Genomic DNA, 21,664 nt, shown 5'->3' with positions numbered 1-21,664 from the left:
TTGATGGAATAGTCCTTTGTATTGAGGCATAGCAGGCTCCCTTGGATTGACTAGCAATGTGCCAATACTCCGACCAAACATTGCGGGATCTATCTTTGATGATGGAAAAAATGTCAGATAGGGGAATGTGGTTTACGAGGGTAACAACAGGGTTGGACGCTCCTTGTTTTGCCAAGGCATCCGCAATATCATTACCCATGATACCAACATGTCCAGGATCCAAATCAGAGTTACAGTTTTACCATAGCTTTGAATGGAGGCTATCATCTCTCGAATAAGGCATACAAAGTGATATCAGGATGAAGAAGAGGACTGGATTTAAGTTTTTGGAGGGAACTGAGAGAGTCAGAGAGAACGAGGGAATGTTCAAAATTATTTTTGATTATATATTTGAGAGATTCTATTATAGCAATGCACTCGGCTGAAAATATTGAAAATTGATTTGAAATTGAATGAAATATTCTGTCATTAGAATTATTGTGGTAAACGTTAATACCTATACCACAGTTAGGAGAGTCGGGAGATTTGGATCCATCAGTAAATAAAAGAGAAAAGTTGGGCCATTTAGATGAAATAATGTCATTGAACATATTATTGACAGTTCGGGCCGGGAGATTGGAATGACTTTTAAGGATTCCGATCCCTTCTATTATTGTTGGGGATAGGGTGACGTGGCTATATTTTAATTTGTATAAGGGTAGTAGATCATTTTGGATGATGTGAAGCTCTGAGAGAGACTTAAAATTTTTACAGATGTCAGGAAGAGGTTTAGTTGAAGCTCTGTTTGTAGATGAATGGGTTGAGTCAATGAACAACGAGACGCTGGGGATAACCTGATGACATTTAGAATTTAAACATTTAAGAACAAATTTGTCAGCAAATAGTTGACGCCTTAAATAAAGAGGAGGATCAGAACATTCTACTTGAAGGGAATTGATGGGTGACGATTGCATCGCTCCAGTTATAATTCGCAAAGATTTAGATTGAATTTTGTCTAATTTATCAAGTACATTTTTTGAGGCAGTACTAAAAAGTGGGCAGGCATAGTCAAGATGGCTTCGAATAAGTGCGTTGTAAAGCAACTTAATGCAAGTAGGGTGAGCACCCCACCAAACGCCAGATAATGATCTGATGACATTTAAATTTTTTTCGCATTTAGTAACTAAATTATTAATATGTGAAGACCATTTAAGTTTCCTATCAAATGTTACTCCCAAAAATTTTACTTCAGAAGCGTTGGGGATTGGAGAATTTTTAAATAAAATTTGAACGGGGGGGTTTTTATGGCGGTTTGAGAAGGTGACACACTGAGTCTTTTGGATTGAAAGTTCAAGACCATTTAACGTGAGCCATGTGCAAAGGGCATTCATGGCTTCGTTAAGATATTTGACGGCGAGAGGGATGATTTTGGATGATAAGAAGAAAGCTATGTCATCTGCGAACTCAATAACTTTTACTTGTGGGGGAATAGCGACATGCATATCATATGTGTATATATTATACAGTAAGGGGGACAATACATCGCCTTGTGGTAAACCCTTCCAAATAGACCTACTTTGAGGAAAAATATCTGGAAGTTCAATGAAAATTTTTCTATCTAGAAATAGATTAATAATAGATTGGACAAACATGGGGGAAAGGCCAAGGCCTAGAAGTTTTTTTTTCAAGATTGGGATGGAAACATTGTCAAAGGCGCCTTCTATATCTATAAAGACGGCAAGACAAACTTCCTGTTTAGAAATTGATAAATTAATATCAGTACTGATGATGGCAAGGTTATCTTGAGTGGATTTTTTTTTCCTAAATCCAAATTGAGATGGAGAGAGAAGCTGTTTACTCTCGACAAAAAATTCTAATCGGTTTTTAATTAATTTTTCATAAAGTTTACTGAGGGTGGATGAAAGAGCGATTGGCCTGTAGTTGGATCCAGAATTTGGTGATTTGTTTGTTTTTAAAATAGGGATGATTATTTGACAACTCCAGTCATCAGGCATTATACCAGTCTGGAAGATTTTATTTAAGATGCTTAAGAAGTGGTTTAGAACATTATCATTACTATTTTTGATTATGCTGTAAGGTATACCATCTCTGCCTGGAGATGAGTCCTTGACTGTTGATAAACAATTTTTTAGCTCAATTAAGGTGAACGGAGAGTCTAGCCAATGATTAGACATAGGAGTATTATAGATGGGCGTTATTTCATCTAAGTTAGGTACAGAAGGGGGGGCAATTTTGTCCAAAAATTCATCAATCCATTTAGAATGAGACGCTCGAGGAGATGGTGAACTGAAGGAAGATCTAAATCTTCGGATCATAGACCAAACTTCCGAAATTGGAGTGTTCGGAGATACTGAACTGCAGAAGTTGTACCACCCGGATCTTTTTTTTGACCTCAATACCCTTTTGGCATTGGATTCAGCGTTTTTGTATATAAGATAGTTCTCCATAGTCATATTGTAACGATAGGAAAGAGATTTAGCTTTCCGAATTCTTACTACTTTGGAACATTCCTCATCCCACCAGGGAGTTGGAGGGAGTTTTTTGAGAGATTTAGTTTTAGGGGGAGGATTTGATTTATTCATTGCAGTTATGAGCATTGATTTGAAGTTATTATAATCATCTTTGACGGAAAATATATCGGTGGCGGGTGAATTTAATAGGAACTTGTCCATATGAGAGTTAAATTCATCCCATTTGGTGTGTTTCGTTTTAATTTTTGTCGAAATATGAGACTTGTCTGATTGGAAAGAAGTTTGATAAGTAATGGTGATCGGGAAATGATCACTGGAGCAAGGGTCGGGGGACACCACCCACGAGGAGAGAGAAGCCAAACTAGTAGAACATATCGATAGATCCACTGCACTGGGGTTTGTGCTGGGGCGTGAGATCCTAGTAGGAGATCCGTCATTCAAAAGGAAAAGGTTGGATTGATCTAGGAAATCCATCACACTTCGACCATCTCGGTCGGAGAAAGCAGAACCCCAGACGGGGGAATGGGCATTAAAATCGCCTAATATAAAGAAAGGAGGGCTTAGTTGACTTACAATTTGCAACCAAGTTTGTTTATTGAAGTGGGCTGTTGGGGGAAGATAGACTGAAATAAAGGATGTGTCCTTTATTTTAGCTGCAACCATTTGGAAGTCAGCATTGGGGGGTTTGATATTATTTATTGGGGAAAATGATATGGATTTTTTAATAAAAAGGGCAGCACCGCCGCCCGAACCTTCCGGGCGGTCGTCGCGGAGACAGGAATACCCTCCCACATTAAAGTGGGTGGATGGAGTAAACCAAGTCTCCGAGATAGCAGCCAAAGAAATAATGTTGGAATTTAATAGGTTAAGGAGATCAGATTTGTTAGAAATAGCACTTCGGCTATTCCACTGAAGTATTCTGACATCCTGAAGAGTCATTTTGAATAAATGATTTTAATGTGGAAATAATAGTAGCAGCGTTGGACGGTAGATTAGTTTGAGAAGAAATAAGGTCAATTAGAAGCATAATAAGAGTTTGGATAAATGAAGAATTGTCTTGGGAGAGTTTTTCAGAAAGTTTAAGAGAGTTCATTGAGGACGGATTATAATTATTTGCACACCCATTTGTGGCATTTGAAAGAGGTGAACCATTGGGATTTAAGAGCAGTGAGTTGTGTTGTTGCTGATCGTATCCAGGAGCCGGTTTAGAAATAGCGTTTTTGTATGTGAATTTAGTTGAACGAGAAGAAGTTGTTGTAGTGGAGGGAAGAGGGTTGGATGAGGAGTTGCTGGATAAAGCCTCAGCAAATGATTTTTTGACAGGCGGGAATAGTTTAGAAGCCTGCAGAAAAGACAAGTTCTGAGAGGCCATAGAAATTTTAATATTTTTTTGGCGAGATTGTTCTGGGCAAGATGTGTTGATAGCTGTATGTGAGCCCGAGCAGTTAAAACATTTAGGTGAGGAGGAAGAAGGACATTGGTCAGCTGCGTGGTTTTCTCCACATTTAAAACATCTGGGTTGAGATCTGCATGCAGCTTTGGTATGACCATAACGGCAGCAATTGAAACACTGAGTGGTGGGATAAGTATACATTTCAACTGGAAATGAGTTGAAGAATAAATATATATATGGGAGGGAAGAGATTGACCTTCAAAGGTGATAACGACAGATTGGGAGGGCTTCCAGGAAATTATACCCTCAGAGGAGTCCTTGTAATTTAGCCTCCTGGCTTTTATGGGATTGCCAATGTGTTGGGGGGTTGAAAGTGATGACAGAATTTCTTCGATGGACAGATCGGTCGAGATACCTCTGACCAGGCCCATGCGAGTGACATTGAAAGTAGGGATATATATGCCTTAAACTTTGAATTAGATGAAATGAAGATATTTTTGATGAAACTGTTGGCAGCTGACCCTGAGAGGAATTCGACGGAGATTCGGAAGCGACCCTCGGCTTTTACACCTCCAGGCTTGATTGAAAGATTCTTGCTATTTGATAGGAATTTGCCAAATTCAAGAGGGTGGATGGTTTTTCCTTGCTCAGTTTTTTGGGCGTATACTATGAATGGGCCACGGGAATGAAGAGAATAAAAGTTTGTTGGAGGAAGTTGAGAAAGTGCTGGTGGGGACTGTGAAGTCGAAGGCGAGTCAAGTTTTATTGGGGAAGAAGGAGTAAATTTCCTTTTTTTGGTAGAAGTCAAAATGACAGAATCACTGTCAGAAATTTCTACATTTTCCCCGTCTGGGGGGTCCGGAGAGGGATCTGGGGGCTTTGTAGGGGGTCCAGGAGGGAAATCTTCCTCCATTATTCACAACAGTAAACAACTACAATAATAGTATGAAAAATGACAGAAGTAAAAAAGTTTATAAATATCTGGAAATCAGCAGCGAAAAGTGACTCCTGGAAGATCAAAAGGGAGAAGAAACCTCAAGGCACAACACACTACACTTTTTTTTGGCCAGAAAACAAAATAGAATGGAAAAAAATTAATTTTAGATAGAGCAAAACAAAACAACTGATGACAGCCAAATGTTATTGTTGCAATCCTTTATTCCACACTAGAGTTATACTATTAAAAAAATATAATATATAAAATAAAAATATATAAATACTAGTGGCTCTAAGAACAGTAGACCTCGTGCTAAAAAAAGTAAGCTTCTAATTATCTCTTATTAAATAAATCAATGCCAAATTTTCCTTTGTAATCATAAGATTTGTAAGTAAGTACCTACCTACTTATTTATATACCATAAATATTTTATGCAATTAAAAAAATTTAAATGCGGAATTATGCAATTTGTCCAAATAAATGTCATTATTTGAACGATAATTCTTTTTTCAAACTTTCTTTAGTGTGGTAAGTACCGTAATATTGATTATTCCGATTTGATTGCTTGTATTAGGAACTACGCACATTCATACGAACCTCTGGCAGGATAAAAGGGTAATATCAATTTTTTATGTGAAGAGTCCTATCTGCTCCCAAACGTCTGGAGCCAGTGAGACTATGGCATCCCCAATTGGAGTATGTTGTGAGGACGAAGGTAGTGGGGAGGGGAAGGAGATGGGGAAGAGGATGGTGGGGATGCACCTGGCTATTCAGATCTGCCCACCAAACATGGCTGAAGCCATCTCAATCAACATTTCAGTTCTGAATTGTGGTCTTAAAGCAGGGCGATACTGAGAGTATCTTCCACTCTGCAACATGTCGCATTTCGCAAATATACTATATATTTTTTAAATGAGTAATTTGTTAAATAACCCAAATCAATCAAATAAAATTTACTTGGGTTTTGAACCCGCAACCTGCAGCTTGCTAGTCTAGAACCTTACCCCTCGACCATGGAGGCCGTCAAATAACCTAGATATTAATAATACATACAACTCCAGTAAAATATTGGCAGTATTTACTTAAGTGGCTGGCCAACTGGCAACTTTGGCCATTAGAGGTGCAAGATAAAATGACATAATCATCAATAAAATCCATTAAAATGTATGAAAGTAAACCAAGCTTCACAATTCGTGCCGTTAGAAGGCGCTAGTGTAGCATGTTGCCATTAGAATGTATGAGAAATGTTAGAAGTTGGAGTTTTTTTATTAACTATAATACAGTATTTGCTAGTATTCAACATGGCTACCATCCTGAAACGAAACCAGAGAACATAACAAACAAATTTATAGATAAATGAAATGCCAAATGGTTGAGATAAAACAGGACTTTGTTACGCTCAGTCAATAAATGAAAGCACAATTTAAATTGTATAATTATATTTCAATTGCTTATAGATACAGAGATCAAGCATACAAAGAATCAACATTAACAAAACGTACAATCGTGAAAACAAGACAGTGTTGTATAAAACAAATATTTTAAAAGTTTTGTAAGTGAAAATAAAAACTAAGAACACATCAAGTAGGTATGTAAAATGAGCCAAGAGTAAACAAACATATCAATATAAACTACGTATCTCGGTTATTTCTTATTTTGTAGAAATAATTTATTCAATGATCACAAAAATACAAGCAGCTGCCAAACACATAAACTTTTCTCATTTAATGTATAATGTTTATACTGGAATGTAAAAATATCACAAAAAGGTAGATTTTAAAAGAAAATTAAATAAACAGAAAATAGATCATATTATATCAATTCTACAAAATAATGGTTTGAATAGGTTTATTATATTGTTCAATACAATAATGGAATTTATTATTTACAAATTCACTAGAGGTGATTTTTGTTGAAACTGGTCTGATGGAAATACTTGTGTATAAAATTACTATTAAGGCGATGCACTACGTCGTGTAATATTTTAAATTGAGCTGCTATCAATAACAACCCTTACGTAGATGGCGATAAGGTTTAAATTCCCGCTTAACACCATCCGCTTGCTTTGATTTATGCAAGAAAAAAACATAACCAAAAAGTGCCTTTTATTTTATTTTGTGGATGTTCAGGCATAAATATTTAAATGTTTTCCGATCATTTTATAAATAACTTAATTTGCCACATTATACAATAAAATCATAACCGAAAATGGGTTCGTAAGTAGGAGATTTTGAACTTTAAAGCAGTTTTCATAGGCCTTTACATTATTTTTTTCTGGGCTTATAAAAAGACTTATCAAAAAAATACTCGATTATTTCAAAGGCCAAGATGTATTCTACTCGCAGTATTTAATTGAAGCATCTGAAACATTTCTTGGCGACTAAATTTTCAAACCAAAAACACATGATTTTGCATTACTACGTATGGCATCGCCTTAACATCGAAATTTTCGTTAGATCAAAGGTCCGCAAATGAGCATTTAATCATTGTAGAAGATAACACTAATAAATCTAAACAAAACGTTAAAAAGAACAGGAAAACAGAAAATAAAAAGGAAACCGTTGCAACTGGGAAATGAACCCAGGATCTCACGTCTTACCGGGACAAAAGGTAAGACAGAGATAAGACTTTAACTATCTATCAATTTACATAAAGAAGTGTGTGACCTGTGCCGGGTGCGTTGATATCGGACGGGAGGCATCGATTCGATACAAATCTACAGTTTTATTCCAAGATTGATGAAATTTTAACCCTTAGGATACGACCAACTACAATAGCAGTTCAGGAAATCGGTGACCAGATAAATCATCAAAATGATAATTCATCACATCTTTAAAAGGTTATATAATTTAATGAAAGTGATGAAATAAAAACTTGATAGACTGGGTTAAGTAGGTTAGGTTAGGTTAGGTTAAAAAAATAAATTTTTTCATCGTTTTTAATGACTTTATATCACTTTTTAGAAGTGTGTTGAATAGTCCTAGGTTTTAGAAGTTTTGAACGCTTTTCAATATTGTCCATGAAAATTCCTAAGTAAAACGTTGACATTGTAGATGCCTGTCAATTATTACAAATATAATTTTCAATATTATATTTGGCTTTGAGATATTTACAAAATATTAGCAGTCTTCTAAGGGTAAAAACAAAAAGAAGGTTACTGTCTACAAACAATTCGAAAACTCTGTGTAAAGCTAAGATGTCGAGGACTTCAGCTAGCATCAAAGATATTAGAAGAACGAGATATGCTATGTTGGCCGCCGGACCGTAGGCGGAGTACTACCTAATTAGGGTACTTTGAATACTATCGGGACGTGTACGCACAGAAATCTGTTCTATGTATTAGTGCGGATACCTTAGCGTAAGCGAAGGTGTGCAGTAGTATTGGTGAACAAAACCGACGACACTGGGCAAAACAATTCCACACAGTATGAACTGCTGTTGCACATCTCGTTCTTCTAATATCTTTGGCTAGCATTGTAAAATATTGTCCCAGTAAGACAGAGATCCTGGGTTCGCTTCCCCGTTGCGACCGTTAACATTTTATTTTCTGTGTATTCTTCTGTTTCATGTTTTAATTAGATTATTTGTATTATCTTCTTCTTCAATCTATGTCTGATTTTGAAAAACTTCACCGTGAACTTCAGATAGACAAAATGTTACTATCTTAGTAAGTATGTAATTAAGATTTCATAATATCGTTGCCCGAAAGGCAAAAGGTCGTAAGTGACAATGTATTCAAAAATAAGTTAATCATCCAGTTTTGATTAGAATTTTTGTCTAATCAAAACTGTATGATTAACTCATTTTTGACATAATTGTTGCTAACACCCTTTTGCTTTTCCACGACGATATGATTGTGACATCGATTGACTAAAAAGTCTAGTTAAGATACTTACCAGACTTAATGCCATATAGTTTGGAGTGTAGGCCAATCGATATAACTTATTACAATAAATTAATGTTTTCACGTTACTGCAAAAAAATTATTTAAATAATATGGTTGAAAAATAAAATCAAATTGAAATAATAAAAAAAAGGATAACGATTAATAGATTCACAACCATTACCAGTGTAACTTCCACCAGGCAAAACATAATATGTAACATCTAATCAACAATAATGTAGGTACATTATAACATTGAAAAATTTATAACTTTGTTCCACTTATTTCCTTTAGGATGGACCAGTTTAACCTTGCTAAGGATGCCTTCGGACAGGTACATTTTAAAGGTTGTTTTAATTACAATAGAATTCATACACGAACTAACCATACCAAAAACAGAAATAATAAATAGTTATTTTTTTACAGAAACAACATTTTGTGTGAACATTACAATGGTTATAATAATTTTAATATTGGCCTATGAACATAAGACTCGTGTATAAATTATAGACATATTCCTTCACAGACTTTTCTGTAGGCCTTTTTAAGATATACAATTCCGTAGTACATTATTTTGATGTATCTCTTTAGGTTTAGCCTGAAAATTTTTTTTTTTTACATCATTTCAAAACATCGACTTTTCTACACTTCACATAAATGCAATATGCGTGTATTATTTACATAAACCTTCCGGAAAAAATTCTCTAATTGATAGTGAAAATCCCATCAAAATCCGTTGCATAGTTTAGAAGAACTAAGCGGACAAACGGACAGACGCGGAAAGTGACTTTATTTTATACTATTTAGATATAAAACCTGATTCACACATGTCGATAAGCATTATTTACATTGAAAGCTAGAACTAAAAAGCTATTTGGATAGAAACCGAAAATAAGACGAACCTACAAAGACAGGAATTAAAAGATCCTAAATGAAATATACAACATTTGTAAATTACGTATTTCGTGAGGTGAACTTGAACAACTTTATTGAAATAGTTTTAATATTTGACAGGTTTACAAAGGCAGGTAAACTGGAAAGCTTGAAACAGATGGCGCTTGTGTGGGCGGAGGTCATTTTCATGAAATGACAGCTAGGTGATACGGTTTATAAAAAAATTATATCTTTTTATAACCAATTGGAAACTACATCCAGAACAAAAAAAGCACAATACAACATTGAGGCATTTTAAATATAATTATTAAGGCACAGCATTGTGTAACAATTGGAATCGGGCCACTAACAATAACACTTCTTATGTAGATGGCGATAAGGTTTAAATTCCTGCTTAACACCAGCTGAAGGTTTCGATTTATGCAAGAAAAAAACATCACAAAAAAGTGTGTTTTATTATATTTTGCGAAGTTCAGGCGCAAATATTTAAATGTTTAACAATCATTTTCTAATGAACTTAATTTAAAATAAAACCATAACCGAAAACGGGTTCGTAAGTTGGAGATTTTTAATTTTACAACAGTTTTTATGGGCCTGTTACTTAAATTTTTTCTGGGCTTATAAAAGACTTATAAAAAAACAATAGGTTATTTCGAAGGCCAAGATGTGTTCTACTTGCACTATTTAACTAAAGCATCTAAATGATTTCTAAGTGAACAAATTTTCAAACCAAAAACACATAATTTTGCATAATTAACTTTTGTATAAGCTTTCGTCACTGCATAGGAACAAACAAAGATTAACAGCTGGCGATACCCCGTCTACACTAGCGCCAATGACTGATACAAGCATTTCAGATATAACTGCCATTAATCTATCATAAATTTTTTGTGCGTACATATTTGAATAATATTATTAACAAATCAATGTTTTTCTCAATCAATAAATGATTATAATACCAAGAAGATTTACATTAGAATAACCGATCCAATTATCTTCTTCGCTTTATTACCAAGTTTAAATAATTTTATTTTTATTGCTTATTATTGACATGGGTAGATTTCAAAATCATTGCATTTGAAACAAAAAAATAATTTTCGTGCAATTGAATACATAATACATTATACAGAACAATTTAATTATAATACCATGAAAATGGCTAAAAAATAAATAGAGGTTGGTTATGTGTATTATTATTACAAAGTGCATGAAAATGGCCCTTACAGTGTTTTAGTAATTATGGCTCATAACATGCATTTAACAAATAAATATTAACAAAAGAATCATATTCAATAAAAAATAACAAAAACAAACTGAGTGAAATGTTGAGTGAATTTAAAGTTTTCAATACAAAAAATATATAGACAAATACACCATTAAAAAGTGACATAAGTCATGAAAAGTGATGAAACAAAAACTAAGTTAAATAGGTTAGGTTTGAAGATTAGATTTTTTTCATTGCTTAACGAATTTTTAACACTTTTTAAAGATGTGTTGAATTTTCATTGTGTTGAGTTATCATGAAACTGACAAATACAGTCAACTGCATTATTTCATGAACAAAATGTATATAGTTCCAATACATGCATAGACGGATACAGTATGCTTCAAAAATCAGTGAACAAACAATATATGCGGCTGAATTTAAAAATATCAATTGCTCTGTTGCAATAATCCATGATCAAAATTTTTGCAGTTGAATGCAATTATTGTTTTATTTACATTCATAAACATTTAACACAACAATCTTAAATTACTACGTTTTTCCCTTTGTTATCAGTTCCCAGATGTTCATATTGTCGATGGCCTTCTGAATTTCCACCTTGATTTGGTTCTCCATCAGAGGTATGGCGATGTTCTTTATGTGGCCGGAAACCCATGTGGAAATTGTGGAAACCAACCAGTTGAGAGGGCCCAGACCTGTTATGTGGATGTCCACATCGCTGAAACAAGAAACAAATTGTGTTTTTAATGGTAACTTGTACAAACTCAACATTTACGCCTTGTTGTTCGAAACACTTGTCCCAACTGATCCCAACTGTCTGGAGCCAGTGAGACTATAGCATCCCCAATTGGGGTATCTAGTGAGGTTGTAGGCAGTGAGGGAGGGGAAGGAGATAGGGAAGAGGAAGGTGGAGAAGTATCTGGCTATTCAGATCTAGTTTCAATTCTGAATGGTGGTCTCACACCAGGGCAATACTGAGAGTATCTTCCACTCTAGAACATGCCGCAAATATACTATATATTTTGATGACTAATTTGTGAAATAACACAAATAAAATTTACTTGCGCACCTCGAGATTTATACCTGCGACCTCCAGCTTGCTAGTCGAGAGCCTTACCCTCGGCCGTCAATTTTTTAATAATTAGCAATTAGGTTAGATTAGAAATTAACGACTAGCATGATTTAGGACTTATTGAAAGTAAGTTGTCACTTCGAATAACAGCTCCTGTTATCCTCCAATTCTCGGCCCGTTTCAGCGTTTGGTCAAATTTTGATCAGTCGTAAATAAACATTATCAACGCCATTTTGACACTGTTGACATTTGCGATTACAAATAACGGACCCCGTTAATTAGTGATTTTTGGCCTTTTTCAGCATTTGATCTACCTTCAATATGTTATGCTTGACGGCTGATTGTACAACCCAGCTTAAAATTTGACCAAAGGGGGAAGATCGGTGGTAAGTGGTAGTTATGGCTGATTTTCATGACAATGTGACGAGGGTTCAAGTAAGTTAATGATATGTACATAAATTATTTGTTCGGGAAAAGAAATGGCGCTATTTATATCCAAGAGTTATAATTTTTATATTCTCACCTAAAATGCTCTATTTTGAGATCATCGATAGTGGCATAAGGAGTCCATTTATTAACACCTGCAGATATCTTCATGTGAATGGTATTTTTCCCTATGATAGCTTCAACTCTCCCAGTGGGTCCCATGTTCATGAATTTTAGTCGGTAGTCGTCGAATCCTATCTGTAATCAATAAGATATTAAATAAATATTAATTGATGAGGAGATTATTCTATGATACTTAATTTATTGCATCACAGATAATGATAAAATAATATGCTGTTAAAAATGATAAAATAAGTTAAGAGGATGAGTTACTTTAGTAATTTGGAAGAAAAAATTATAATTTTATACATAAAGAAATTTTTTTTGCTTCCTGCTATTTTCGTAATACCTTAACTTGTATTTTGAAAAATTATGTTTCTCTAAATTTTACCGTCTTACAAGATAATGTGTTTTTGTATTTACAAAAATGGTATTTAATATCTACCATAAGTAATTTCGCCAGAATAGCTAGTTATATTCAGAGAAATGATTTTTTGAGAGTAATTTAAAAGATACGTCGGTGAACAAGAAGTTAATTCAGCTAATCTGCTATCACCAATGATGTTTTGTTTATCTATTTAGATATACAAAACTGTCTATCTAATCTGCCACCCCAAAAACCGGGCAAGTGTCTAATTACTGAAAGCGGCGGATTATAGTGCATACATACTAAATATGCTTATAACAGGTATTTCGTAAAAACAATCAAACACCGCTATCGATCTTTCGTAAAATTTCCATTTTTTGGTTTAAAGTTAAGGTGACATGTTATGCTTTCGAAATTACTCCATTTTGTACAGGGACCGCGGAAGTCCTCTATGACGGGGGGGGGGGCAAACTTGTTTAGTAACCCTCTTCCTTCAGTCTCCTCTCCAGTCAATCAACTAGTTATAAATAAGACAAAAAGGAGATGACTAGGTCAAACAAATAACAGGTTCAGTGAATAAAAAACTTTTTTTTTAAATATTGCTTTATTGCATTCATTGAACGATACCAAAAACGTTGCGTCTCTCAGCCGTCTTTGAAGCAAATTCCCTAAGAATTTCATTTAAATCTAAACTAAATGTTTCCGCCTTATGCACGTGCAGTATTGCTAGATAAGTAAGTCTTCTCTGGTTCATTGGTAGTCGGAGGAATGTTCAGATGCGTCGGAGGGCACTCAGAGACCTTTCACAGGACGTAGACGTAGCTGGCACGGTGAGGAGCAAGACCACTCACTTTTCTACTTCATTGATCATTGCTCTTGAAACTTTAGGTAGATTAGCCAGTTCTCTTGCGTACTCTCGGACAGTCTTCACGTGAGGTATTGCTTTCTTAGCTATCTTCATTTGCAGTGCTAGTGAGTCAATATCAAATCAGTTGCGTGAACGCCTAATTCGACACTTTTTCATTTATGAAAAAAAGCACTGTGAAGGATACAGATAATCTTTACCAGCACAGATAACCCTTCTTTACCCAGGTAGTAAAATTGGAGGGGGCGCGGCCCCCCTATTTGATTTTAGGGGGGCATTTGGCCCCCTCTGCCCCCCACTTCCGCGGTCGCTGATTTTGTAAACTTATTCAAACAAAAAACATGTCAGAAGGAAATAAACAGAATCACACGTGACAGTTGCGAGAATGCACAGAGGACTAATGAAAATGTCCTAAAACAACAAAAATGAACCCTGATGACTGGTAAAATGATCAGCTCTAGCAGCTAGACGACGATATACAGGGTTTTCCAATAAGAGGTGTTATTTTGAATAGCCCGCTATTTCGGTAGATGTTACTTTTGAAGCTGTCATTTTTTGACATTTTCAAGTAGAAACTACGCCATTAATAAAAATGGTACGATACACGCTTCAACAACGCATTGAAATTATTAAAATTCACTTGAGTGAATCAAATGCAAATCATCTTGAGTGATGAGGCCCATTTCCACCTCGGTGGCTTCGTAAACAAGCAAAATTGTCGCATCTGGGGCTCGGAAAACCCAAGAGTTATTGTTGAAAAGCCTTTCTATTCTCAACGTGTGACTGTTTGGTCCGGCGGAGTCATAGGACCTTACTTTTTCGAAAATGAGGCTGGAACAACAGTTACGGTGAATGGATTGCGCTATCGAGAGATGATTAATGATTTTTTATGGCCGGAATTGGATGGTATTGATCTGAACAACGTTTACTTTCAACAAGACGGCGCTAAATGCCACACAAGCAACGAAACCATTGATCTTTTACGATTGAATATCAAAATAACACCTCTAATTAGAAAACCCTTTAGTAATTGAGTGTGTAACCAACCTGTGGGTGTACAAAGCATGGTGATCAAGTTTAGGCTCTAGAATTTTACCTACGAATACCAGCGAATTACAGAGCTTAATTTTGTGCTTTAAAATAGTAAAAATAATGGCAGATTATGATAGTAGTTAGATAGGTAGGTACTGTAACTATTGATAGTAATTATAAGGTAGATAATTATATATGTATTAAATTTACATAGTTGTAGTACGCCCGTTATGTATGTATGCCCGTACAATATCTAATTTTGTCTGGAATAAGAAGGCTTCTTAATGTAATGTCTGTAAGTGTAAGTAATAAGAATGAGAAGGAAGAAAGTGAGTGAGAGAAGATATATAGAATTGTAATGATATATTCACGAATTGTAATTGACTATACACAATAAAAAAATAAGTGTAGTTTTATACAAAATTCATATCATGTTACAAATTTTTCTTTTATGTTGGTAAAAAATCAAGAAAAATGGGTAAGAACCTATTACATAGTGGGTATATGTTGTGATTGTGCAAGTAATTGGTGAGTTCTTTGCTGTATTAGTGTTGTCGGCTTCTACACGAAAAAGTGGAATCTAGCTTGAGTGTATTTGATTTTCAAGGTTAGGTTATGTTGGGAATAAGAGTTAGTTGATTTTACTAAAATAGACGAGGTCAGTTAAGTCTCGATGAAATAGATAAGTAGCCAAAGATAAATAACATAAAAAGATTGTAACCATTTTAAAATTCCTATCCTCTATCTTTCAGCTACATAGTCAAAGCGAAAGATGTAATCCATCAGTTAGCTGATAAACTTACCCTCATTCGAGATAATCCCATGGACACGACAAAGGAAGATTTGCTGACTCCCATCGTCAAGGTCACGTCATTGGTCCGGTCTATGGTAGAAAGATCTAGCAGCCATCCATCATTGGTCTCAAATTCTCCATGGACGGTAACCAGACCAATCTATGAAAATTTTTTACAATATAGCATGCTTATTTGTTATTTCGAAAACACAAAGCTTCGTAAATTTTATTTTACTTGACAAGTAAAATCACAACAGATAAATGAGTCGTGTAATTTCTATACCCGCTATATCAACTTTCATTGATTTGGAGAAAACCGCAAAAAACTGTCACATCTCTAGCGTACATAAATAAATGCATTACAATTTTTTATATAATGAATTGGAGTAATAAAATTTCGAAAAGCATTTATTTTTCTATATATGTCTAGCAATAATTAAGTAATTTCGATAAATAAAATGGATATAGCGGATTTTGATACTCACTTCGTGATTTTGAAAGTCAACTGAGCCGACATGGCGGGTTTAGAAACTCACGCGTAGATCATTTTGACACACGAGCGTGGCGTCAGAGCGGCGGCCATATTGTATTTTGGCAAAATAACTGCTTGTGATTCGTTGAATCCGATATAGCGGGTTTTGATAGTAACTTTCTGTATGATATAGCGGATTTGGTTTCTCACTCGCAGTTTTAACATGGTTTTTGGTCGCGATAAGGAGGGTTTTGAAACTCAATTTTAGGCTCCTCTTGTTGCTCGCAAAAATGTGAACAAGATGTCATACTCAGATCATTTTGTCAAAAAATCGGATATAGCGGGTATAGAAATTATAGGATTCAAATAACCTTATACATATTTAAGGCGCATAAAATAAACCAAAAATATTATAATTATGATCGGGAACACACATGGTGAATTGACGTCAAATTCAGATGAAATGAGATATCCTGAGGTTCATGTGAAGTTGCAGATTGGAATTATCGCCCTGGTAAAAGATCACCTTTCAGAATTGAAACATTGATTGAAATGGCTTTAGCCGTGTCTTCCTCACATTTCTACCCTCCCTACTACCTTCAGCATCACAATACCCCAATTAAGGATGCCATAGCCCCACTGGCTCCAGACGGTTGGGAGCTGTTGGAACTCTTGTGCTATATTCACATAAATAAGAAAAGAAGAACAATGCATAATTTGAAAAGAATTAAATACAAGACTGATGTAAGAGTGGAGAATATGTTTAAAAAATGGATGCACGGATGGTTTGGATAATGTGCAGGGGATGACAATCTTTGACAGTTTTGCGGCATAACAACGTTGCTTACGATGATTGTAGACCCATTTTGAATAAGGTTCATCAAACCAAATAACCAGCGTATTAAGGTTCTGTCGGCTTGAAAGGGAGATATGTACATACAAATGTTAGAGTGAGCAAGCTAATTATAAAAAGATTATAATTAATAGGCGTAAGTGAAAATATTTAATAAAGCATGACTTATTTAAAATTAAACCAAAAAAACTCTAGAGAAATGTCTTAAGTAGCATTTAAAGAAACACTGAGATTTTTAAAATAATAATAGCATGTCATTTATATAGCGCAGTTTAGTGTCATTTCACTTCAAGTGCGCATACATAACAAACTTAAAAACGATAATTTAGTATTGTGGTCATGTTCTTAAAATTATTCCTACGTGCGCCTCTCCCAATACAGATCTAATATTATAACACTAAATATACTGTTTATAAAAAGTGATGACAAAACTTAGAATAACAATAACAGCAGGACAGGAAAAAACAAGAATATTAAAACTAAAAATACAATACATATAAAACAGGAGGCAGTTTGTGCTCAGAAATGAGAATCTTCTCATGGTTCCGATATACAGGGTGTCCGGAAACTCGTAGTACAAGCGGGAAACTGGTGAATCTACATCACATTTGGAGTCGATTTTGTAGTATATTTTTTTTTAATTTGAGCTTTCGTTATCGAGTAAATCGAGTTTGAAGTTGATTTTTTTTTTTTTTTTTTTTTTAATTAAATTCTTATAAATTATTACTGAAGATCAAAGTACCCAACTAATTAAAACTATTTGAAAGTAAAACAAATGAAGAAACTCGGATTTGAAGCATTATTTTGAAATCACCCTTCATTTAACCCGGTGTAATCATAAAATATTTCTGCTCTGCAGGGTTAAAACATCTGATATTCAACCCTAAACACCAGAAAAAACTTTAACCCTAAAATAGCCGAAAAATATTTTTTTTGGTTTTTTTTTTTGAAAATGCTCAAATCAAAAAACTTTATGTTTTTTTGGGTTCCCCATGTGGTGTAGATTCTCCAGTTTCCCGCTTGTACTACGAGTTTCCGGACACCGTGTATAGGCTTGCCTATACCATATCGAATAATAGAACATATCGTCCGCTTAATTGTAGAATGCGTATATACCATTTGTCAAATTAATTTTATATTTTCAGATTAACTTTAAAACCAAATGGCATGAAAATCTTATTTTTGAAAAAAATGGAGTTACGCAGTCTACGAATTAAGCCGATGATATGTGTTTTTTATAATTTTCGGAATATACTTTACTATCAAGGGAATTTCATATAATTACCTTTTCAAATTCGGCAAATGCATAGAGATTAACTTAAACAATAACACTTTTTTTTTTAGAGCTTAAAAACAAGTGGACAAGGAAAGTATGTTATATTTTGGTAGAAATTCGGGATGCGGGGTCTTAAAGGAAAAAAAAATTTTTTGCACTATGTGGGAATTGAACCCGCAACCTACCAACTCAAGATCAAATATGCAGATCACTACAGCGCCAAAATTCACCATGCAGACTGTGACCCAGAACAACTCAACAGAACTCACATGGAAAACTTCTTTATTCAAGTTATAAAAATTCAAGCTCACCTTTCTACTAAAGCTGGCGTGAAGATCAGGTAAATGTACAACCTCGATACACTTTTGTAGGAAGTTCTTCCTAACCTCCATCAATATTAAATCCACCACCATATTCCCCACCGATGACGCACCAGCTACTTGCGTACTGAAATAAAACACAAAACAAATATGTAATAATAAAAACACGTAATCAGGCACTGCGCCACTTATACCCACAATAATTAATGAAACCTCTACAAATTACTTGAGTGAAAAATCAATAATCACTTTTTGATTGGACAAATCAATGATTCACTGATGATATAGCCAAGGGAAACCAATCAAACAAAAACCCAACGATATTAATCAGGTTATTTTTCGGCTATCGTTAAAACTATGTTCAAATCAAACATTCAGGAATAGACAGTTTTAAAAATGAAGGTAAAAAACATCACTTAAGACGGACAAATTTTACCCTCAAATTAGTGATTTTAGGCTTAATTTGAGTACTCAGAAAAGTGCTTCAAGATTGATTTGAAGCGATTTCAAGTAATTTGAGTATTGAACTTGACATTGTCTCGTTTCAAAAATAAGTAGATATAAATAAGATACAAAAACAACAAAAAATAACAGAACTTAGTTTATAGAAGTCATTCATTTGGCGAAAGGTCAAAATCCAAGGCAGTAAATAACGCTCCTTCTCTTGAAATTTTATAAAATAATTACTAGAAGATGATTGTCTACCTGAAAGCTTCTACAAGTTGGTGATTTCCGCTAAGAATTTCACTCACAGAAGTGGTTTTCTGCAGCACCTCGTTCAGCTGAGCTATCAGTTCTTGTTGCACTCGGTAGAATAGTTCATTGGAGAATTTGTTAACTAGCGGCAACTTTTCTGCAAAAAAATAAGAAATTTTTAATGTTTTGATACAGATAAAATAAAGAATTTTCGCACCTCATTACAGAATGGAGGTATCTCTCATTTTAGTGACCAAAAGTACATCCCTTCAACTTTTCAACATTCCCAAAGGAGTAAAATTATTTAATTCAGTTCCTATGTTATCCTTGAGAATGCTGTGTGAAGGGTTTTTTGAGAAGAGGAAGGAGTGAACGTGGGTCGTGGGTGGGGGAACCGGCAAATTGTTCCACAGCTGATCTTTTGAACTCAAGAAGGAGTCATACAAATGACCCATTCTCATGTGACAAATGTCACGCAAAGGTTGTGCCTTCGGCGTGCTTCCCGACTATGCACCGGTAGCGAAGGGATAAATGATGTTAGTTACTCGAAGCACCCTCCATCGAAACACTGGTAGAAAAAGGACAGCATTCCCACCTGATTGATGACTATGCTGATTGTTAAGATAAAGGAATCTATCAAACAGGCTGCCCGTTTCTGCATGGAGTCAAAGGTTTTTTTGGATCTCCAGACCAGAGGTGGCTGCCAAATTCAACATAGGGCACACGTTAAAAAGTAAGTTTAGTATTGCTTGAACTTACCTACTGAATCCTTACAGATTTCACTTGTGACATTTTCTTCTCCGCTATTCTTCTTAGGAACATAATGTGATACCTAAAAGCAAAACATAGTGTTAAATTTTGATACTAACTTTCAGTAAACATAATATTTAAAAGTAAAAAGTTGCCTAACCAAACCTAAGTTACAAAGATTTTGACTCTTAGATCAGAGGTGGCTGGACAGTATGACGGCGAACACCAAATGTCTAAGAATAAGGAACTTAGAGGGAGACAGCATTAAATTGACAGTAGTGGAGGTGTTACCTTGTGATCACCAGTACTCTTCAAGAGTTGTAGCAAAGACAATGATAGTAGATACTTACACTCAGAACGACTTCATCAAGGGAAATGTCTATATCTGTGTTTAGTATGCAGAGGGAGTCATCTTTGATTTGAAGGCCAGCAGATCCTTCTAATTTCACCCCAGAAAACACGACCCTGAAATGAAAAAAAACACGGTACTGAAAAACACGATCGAGCGGAAAGCTCATTGTAATTTAAGACCTACTATGTAATTTCAGACACAAACATGTCATTTTTGGGATAGTGAAGCAGCTAAATAAAAATAGATAAGATAAATAGTATCTCAAAGAGAAGTAACATGCTCTGGGCAATATTGCCGCTGTAGATGTATCGTAGGTAACAAAAGCAACGAGATTAATTAAAGGGCAGTAAGAAACGATGAAAGAAAGAGTTAAAATTAGGTTGAAGTTATGTCAGGTTGAAGTTAGGTCAGGTTGAAGTAAGGTCAGGTTGAACATAGGTCAGGTTGAAGTTAGATCACATTGATTATATGTCAGGTTGAAATTAGATCACATTGAATTTAAGAAGTCAAGTTGAATTTAGGTCCGGTTGATGTTAGGTCAGGTTGAATTTGGGTCAGGTTGAGCAGTTAGGCCTGATAGATCAAGTGTAACATACCTCAGTCTCCCGTCAGCGGTGACCGGCAGCAGAGCCTGCAGGGCGGGGCAGGAGGCCCTGTAAACGCCCTCCACCAGCAGCGCGCCCCCGCCTTCCGCCGCCAACCCCGCCCCGGCGCCCAGGCGCAGCCCCATGCCGCCCAGAGACAGCTCCAGGCTGGATAGGTGGAACGAGGTGCAACCGAACGCCTTCAGTTCTAATAGGGAGCTGAAAAAATTTACGAACGTATTCAAACTGGAGAAGAAGACTTGAGGAAAACTTCGAAATTAGGCAAAATGGAGTAAGTAGTGATCACTTCTCTCTTCTTGACTTGTTCCCTCATTGATGATGATCGTGCCCCTCCTCCAATTTCCCCTATGCACCAGGCTCCTCTACTCTAGTGTTCGGTAGGACACGATTTGAGAATGAGTTAGTATGAGCTACACAAATACTGAAATGGGGTATCCCATCTCAAATGAGGCGAGGTGTTGAGGTGTCTTACCTCGGATGAGAACACCACCTAACCGTCTGGCTTTGATGACTAGTAACTACACGTAAAAAACTTTTATGTAACAAAACTATTCAAAATACGAATTGTTGTTATAAGGACAAAACAAAAAATAATAAAAATAGGGGTAAAATAGATAATGATGGCCCGTACAAGGAAATTTTGATGCTGATTTTGTGTAGATTTGATTCTACCCACCAAATTACAAAAAAATATATATATTTGCGTAATATTTAAAATCCTTCCATCGATTGTATAATACTATGTCACATTTTTTTTTAATAATAAAAAAAATAGCTAAATGCACAGTGATTGCTCACTTGTTTATACTGGTTGCCTACAATAATGAAAGTGATTTCCCACTTGTCCATAGTGTTTGACCAC

The 21,664-nt window shown here is 35.3% G+C and overlaps 1 protein-coding gene across 1 annotated transcript in view; it reads right to left on the bottom strand.

The window, feature by feature from the left end:
* Positions 1-10,801: 10,801 nt before the first annotated feature.
* LOC149420293 (uncharacterized) overlaps positions 10,802-21,664 on the bottom strand; it is a 35,425-nt gene continuing 24,562 nt past the window's right edge. Inside the window, exons 3-10 of the mRNA XM_089636074.1 lie at positions 20,794-21,000; positions 20,196-20,310; positions 19,855-19,927; positions 19,105-19,252; positions 18,391-18,526; positions 15,489-15,638; positions 12,399-12,559; positions 10,802-11,521 (exon numbers count right to left, since the gene is read on the bottom strand). Coding sequence (XP_089492200.1) covers positions 11,335-11,521; positions 12,399-12,559; positions 15,489-15,638; positions 18,391-18,526; positions 19,105-19,252; positions 19,855-19,927; positions 20,196-20,310; positions 20,794-21,000 — 1,177 coding nt within the window. The 3' untranslated portion in view covers positions 10,802-11,334. The remainder of the gene's footprint in view (positions 11,522-12,398; positions 12,560-15,488; positions 15,639-18,390; positions 18,527-19,104; positions 19,253-19,854; positions 19,928-20,195; positions 20,311-20,793; positions 21,001-21,664) is intronic.

This window comes from Hesperophylax consimilis, chromosome 10 (assembly GCF_061612785.1).
Source record: "Hesperophylax consimilis isolate HC1 chromosome 10, BYU_Hcon_1.0, whole genome shotgun sequence".
Lineage (NCBI taxonomy): Eukaryota > Metazoa > Arthropoda > Insecta > Trichoptera > Limnephilidae > Hesperophylax > Hesperophylax consimilis.
This window is presented reverse-complemented; position numbering and strand designations above follow the sequence as displayed.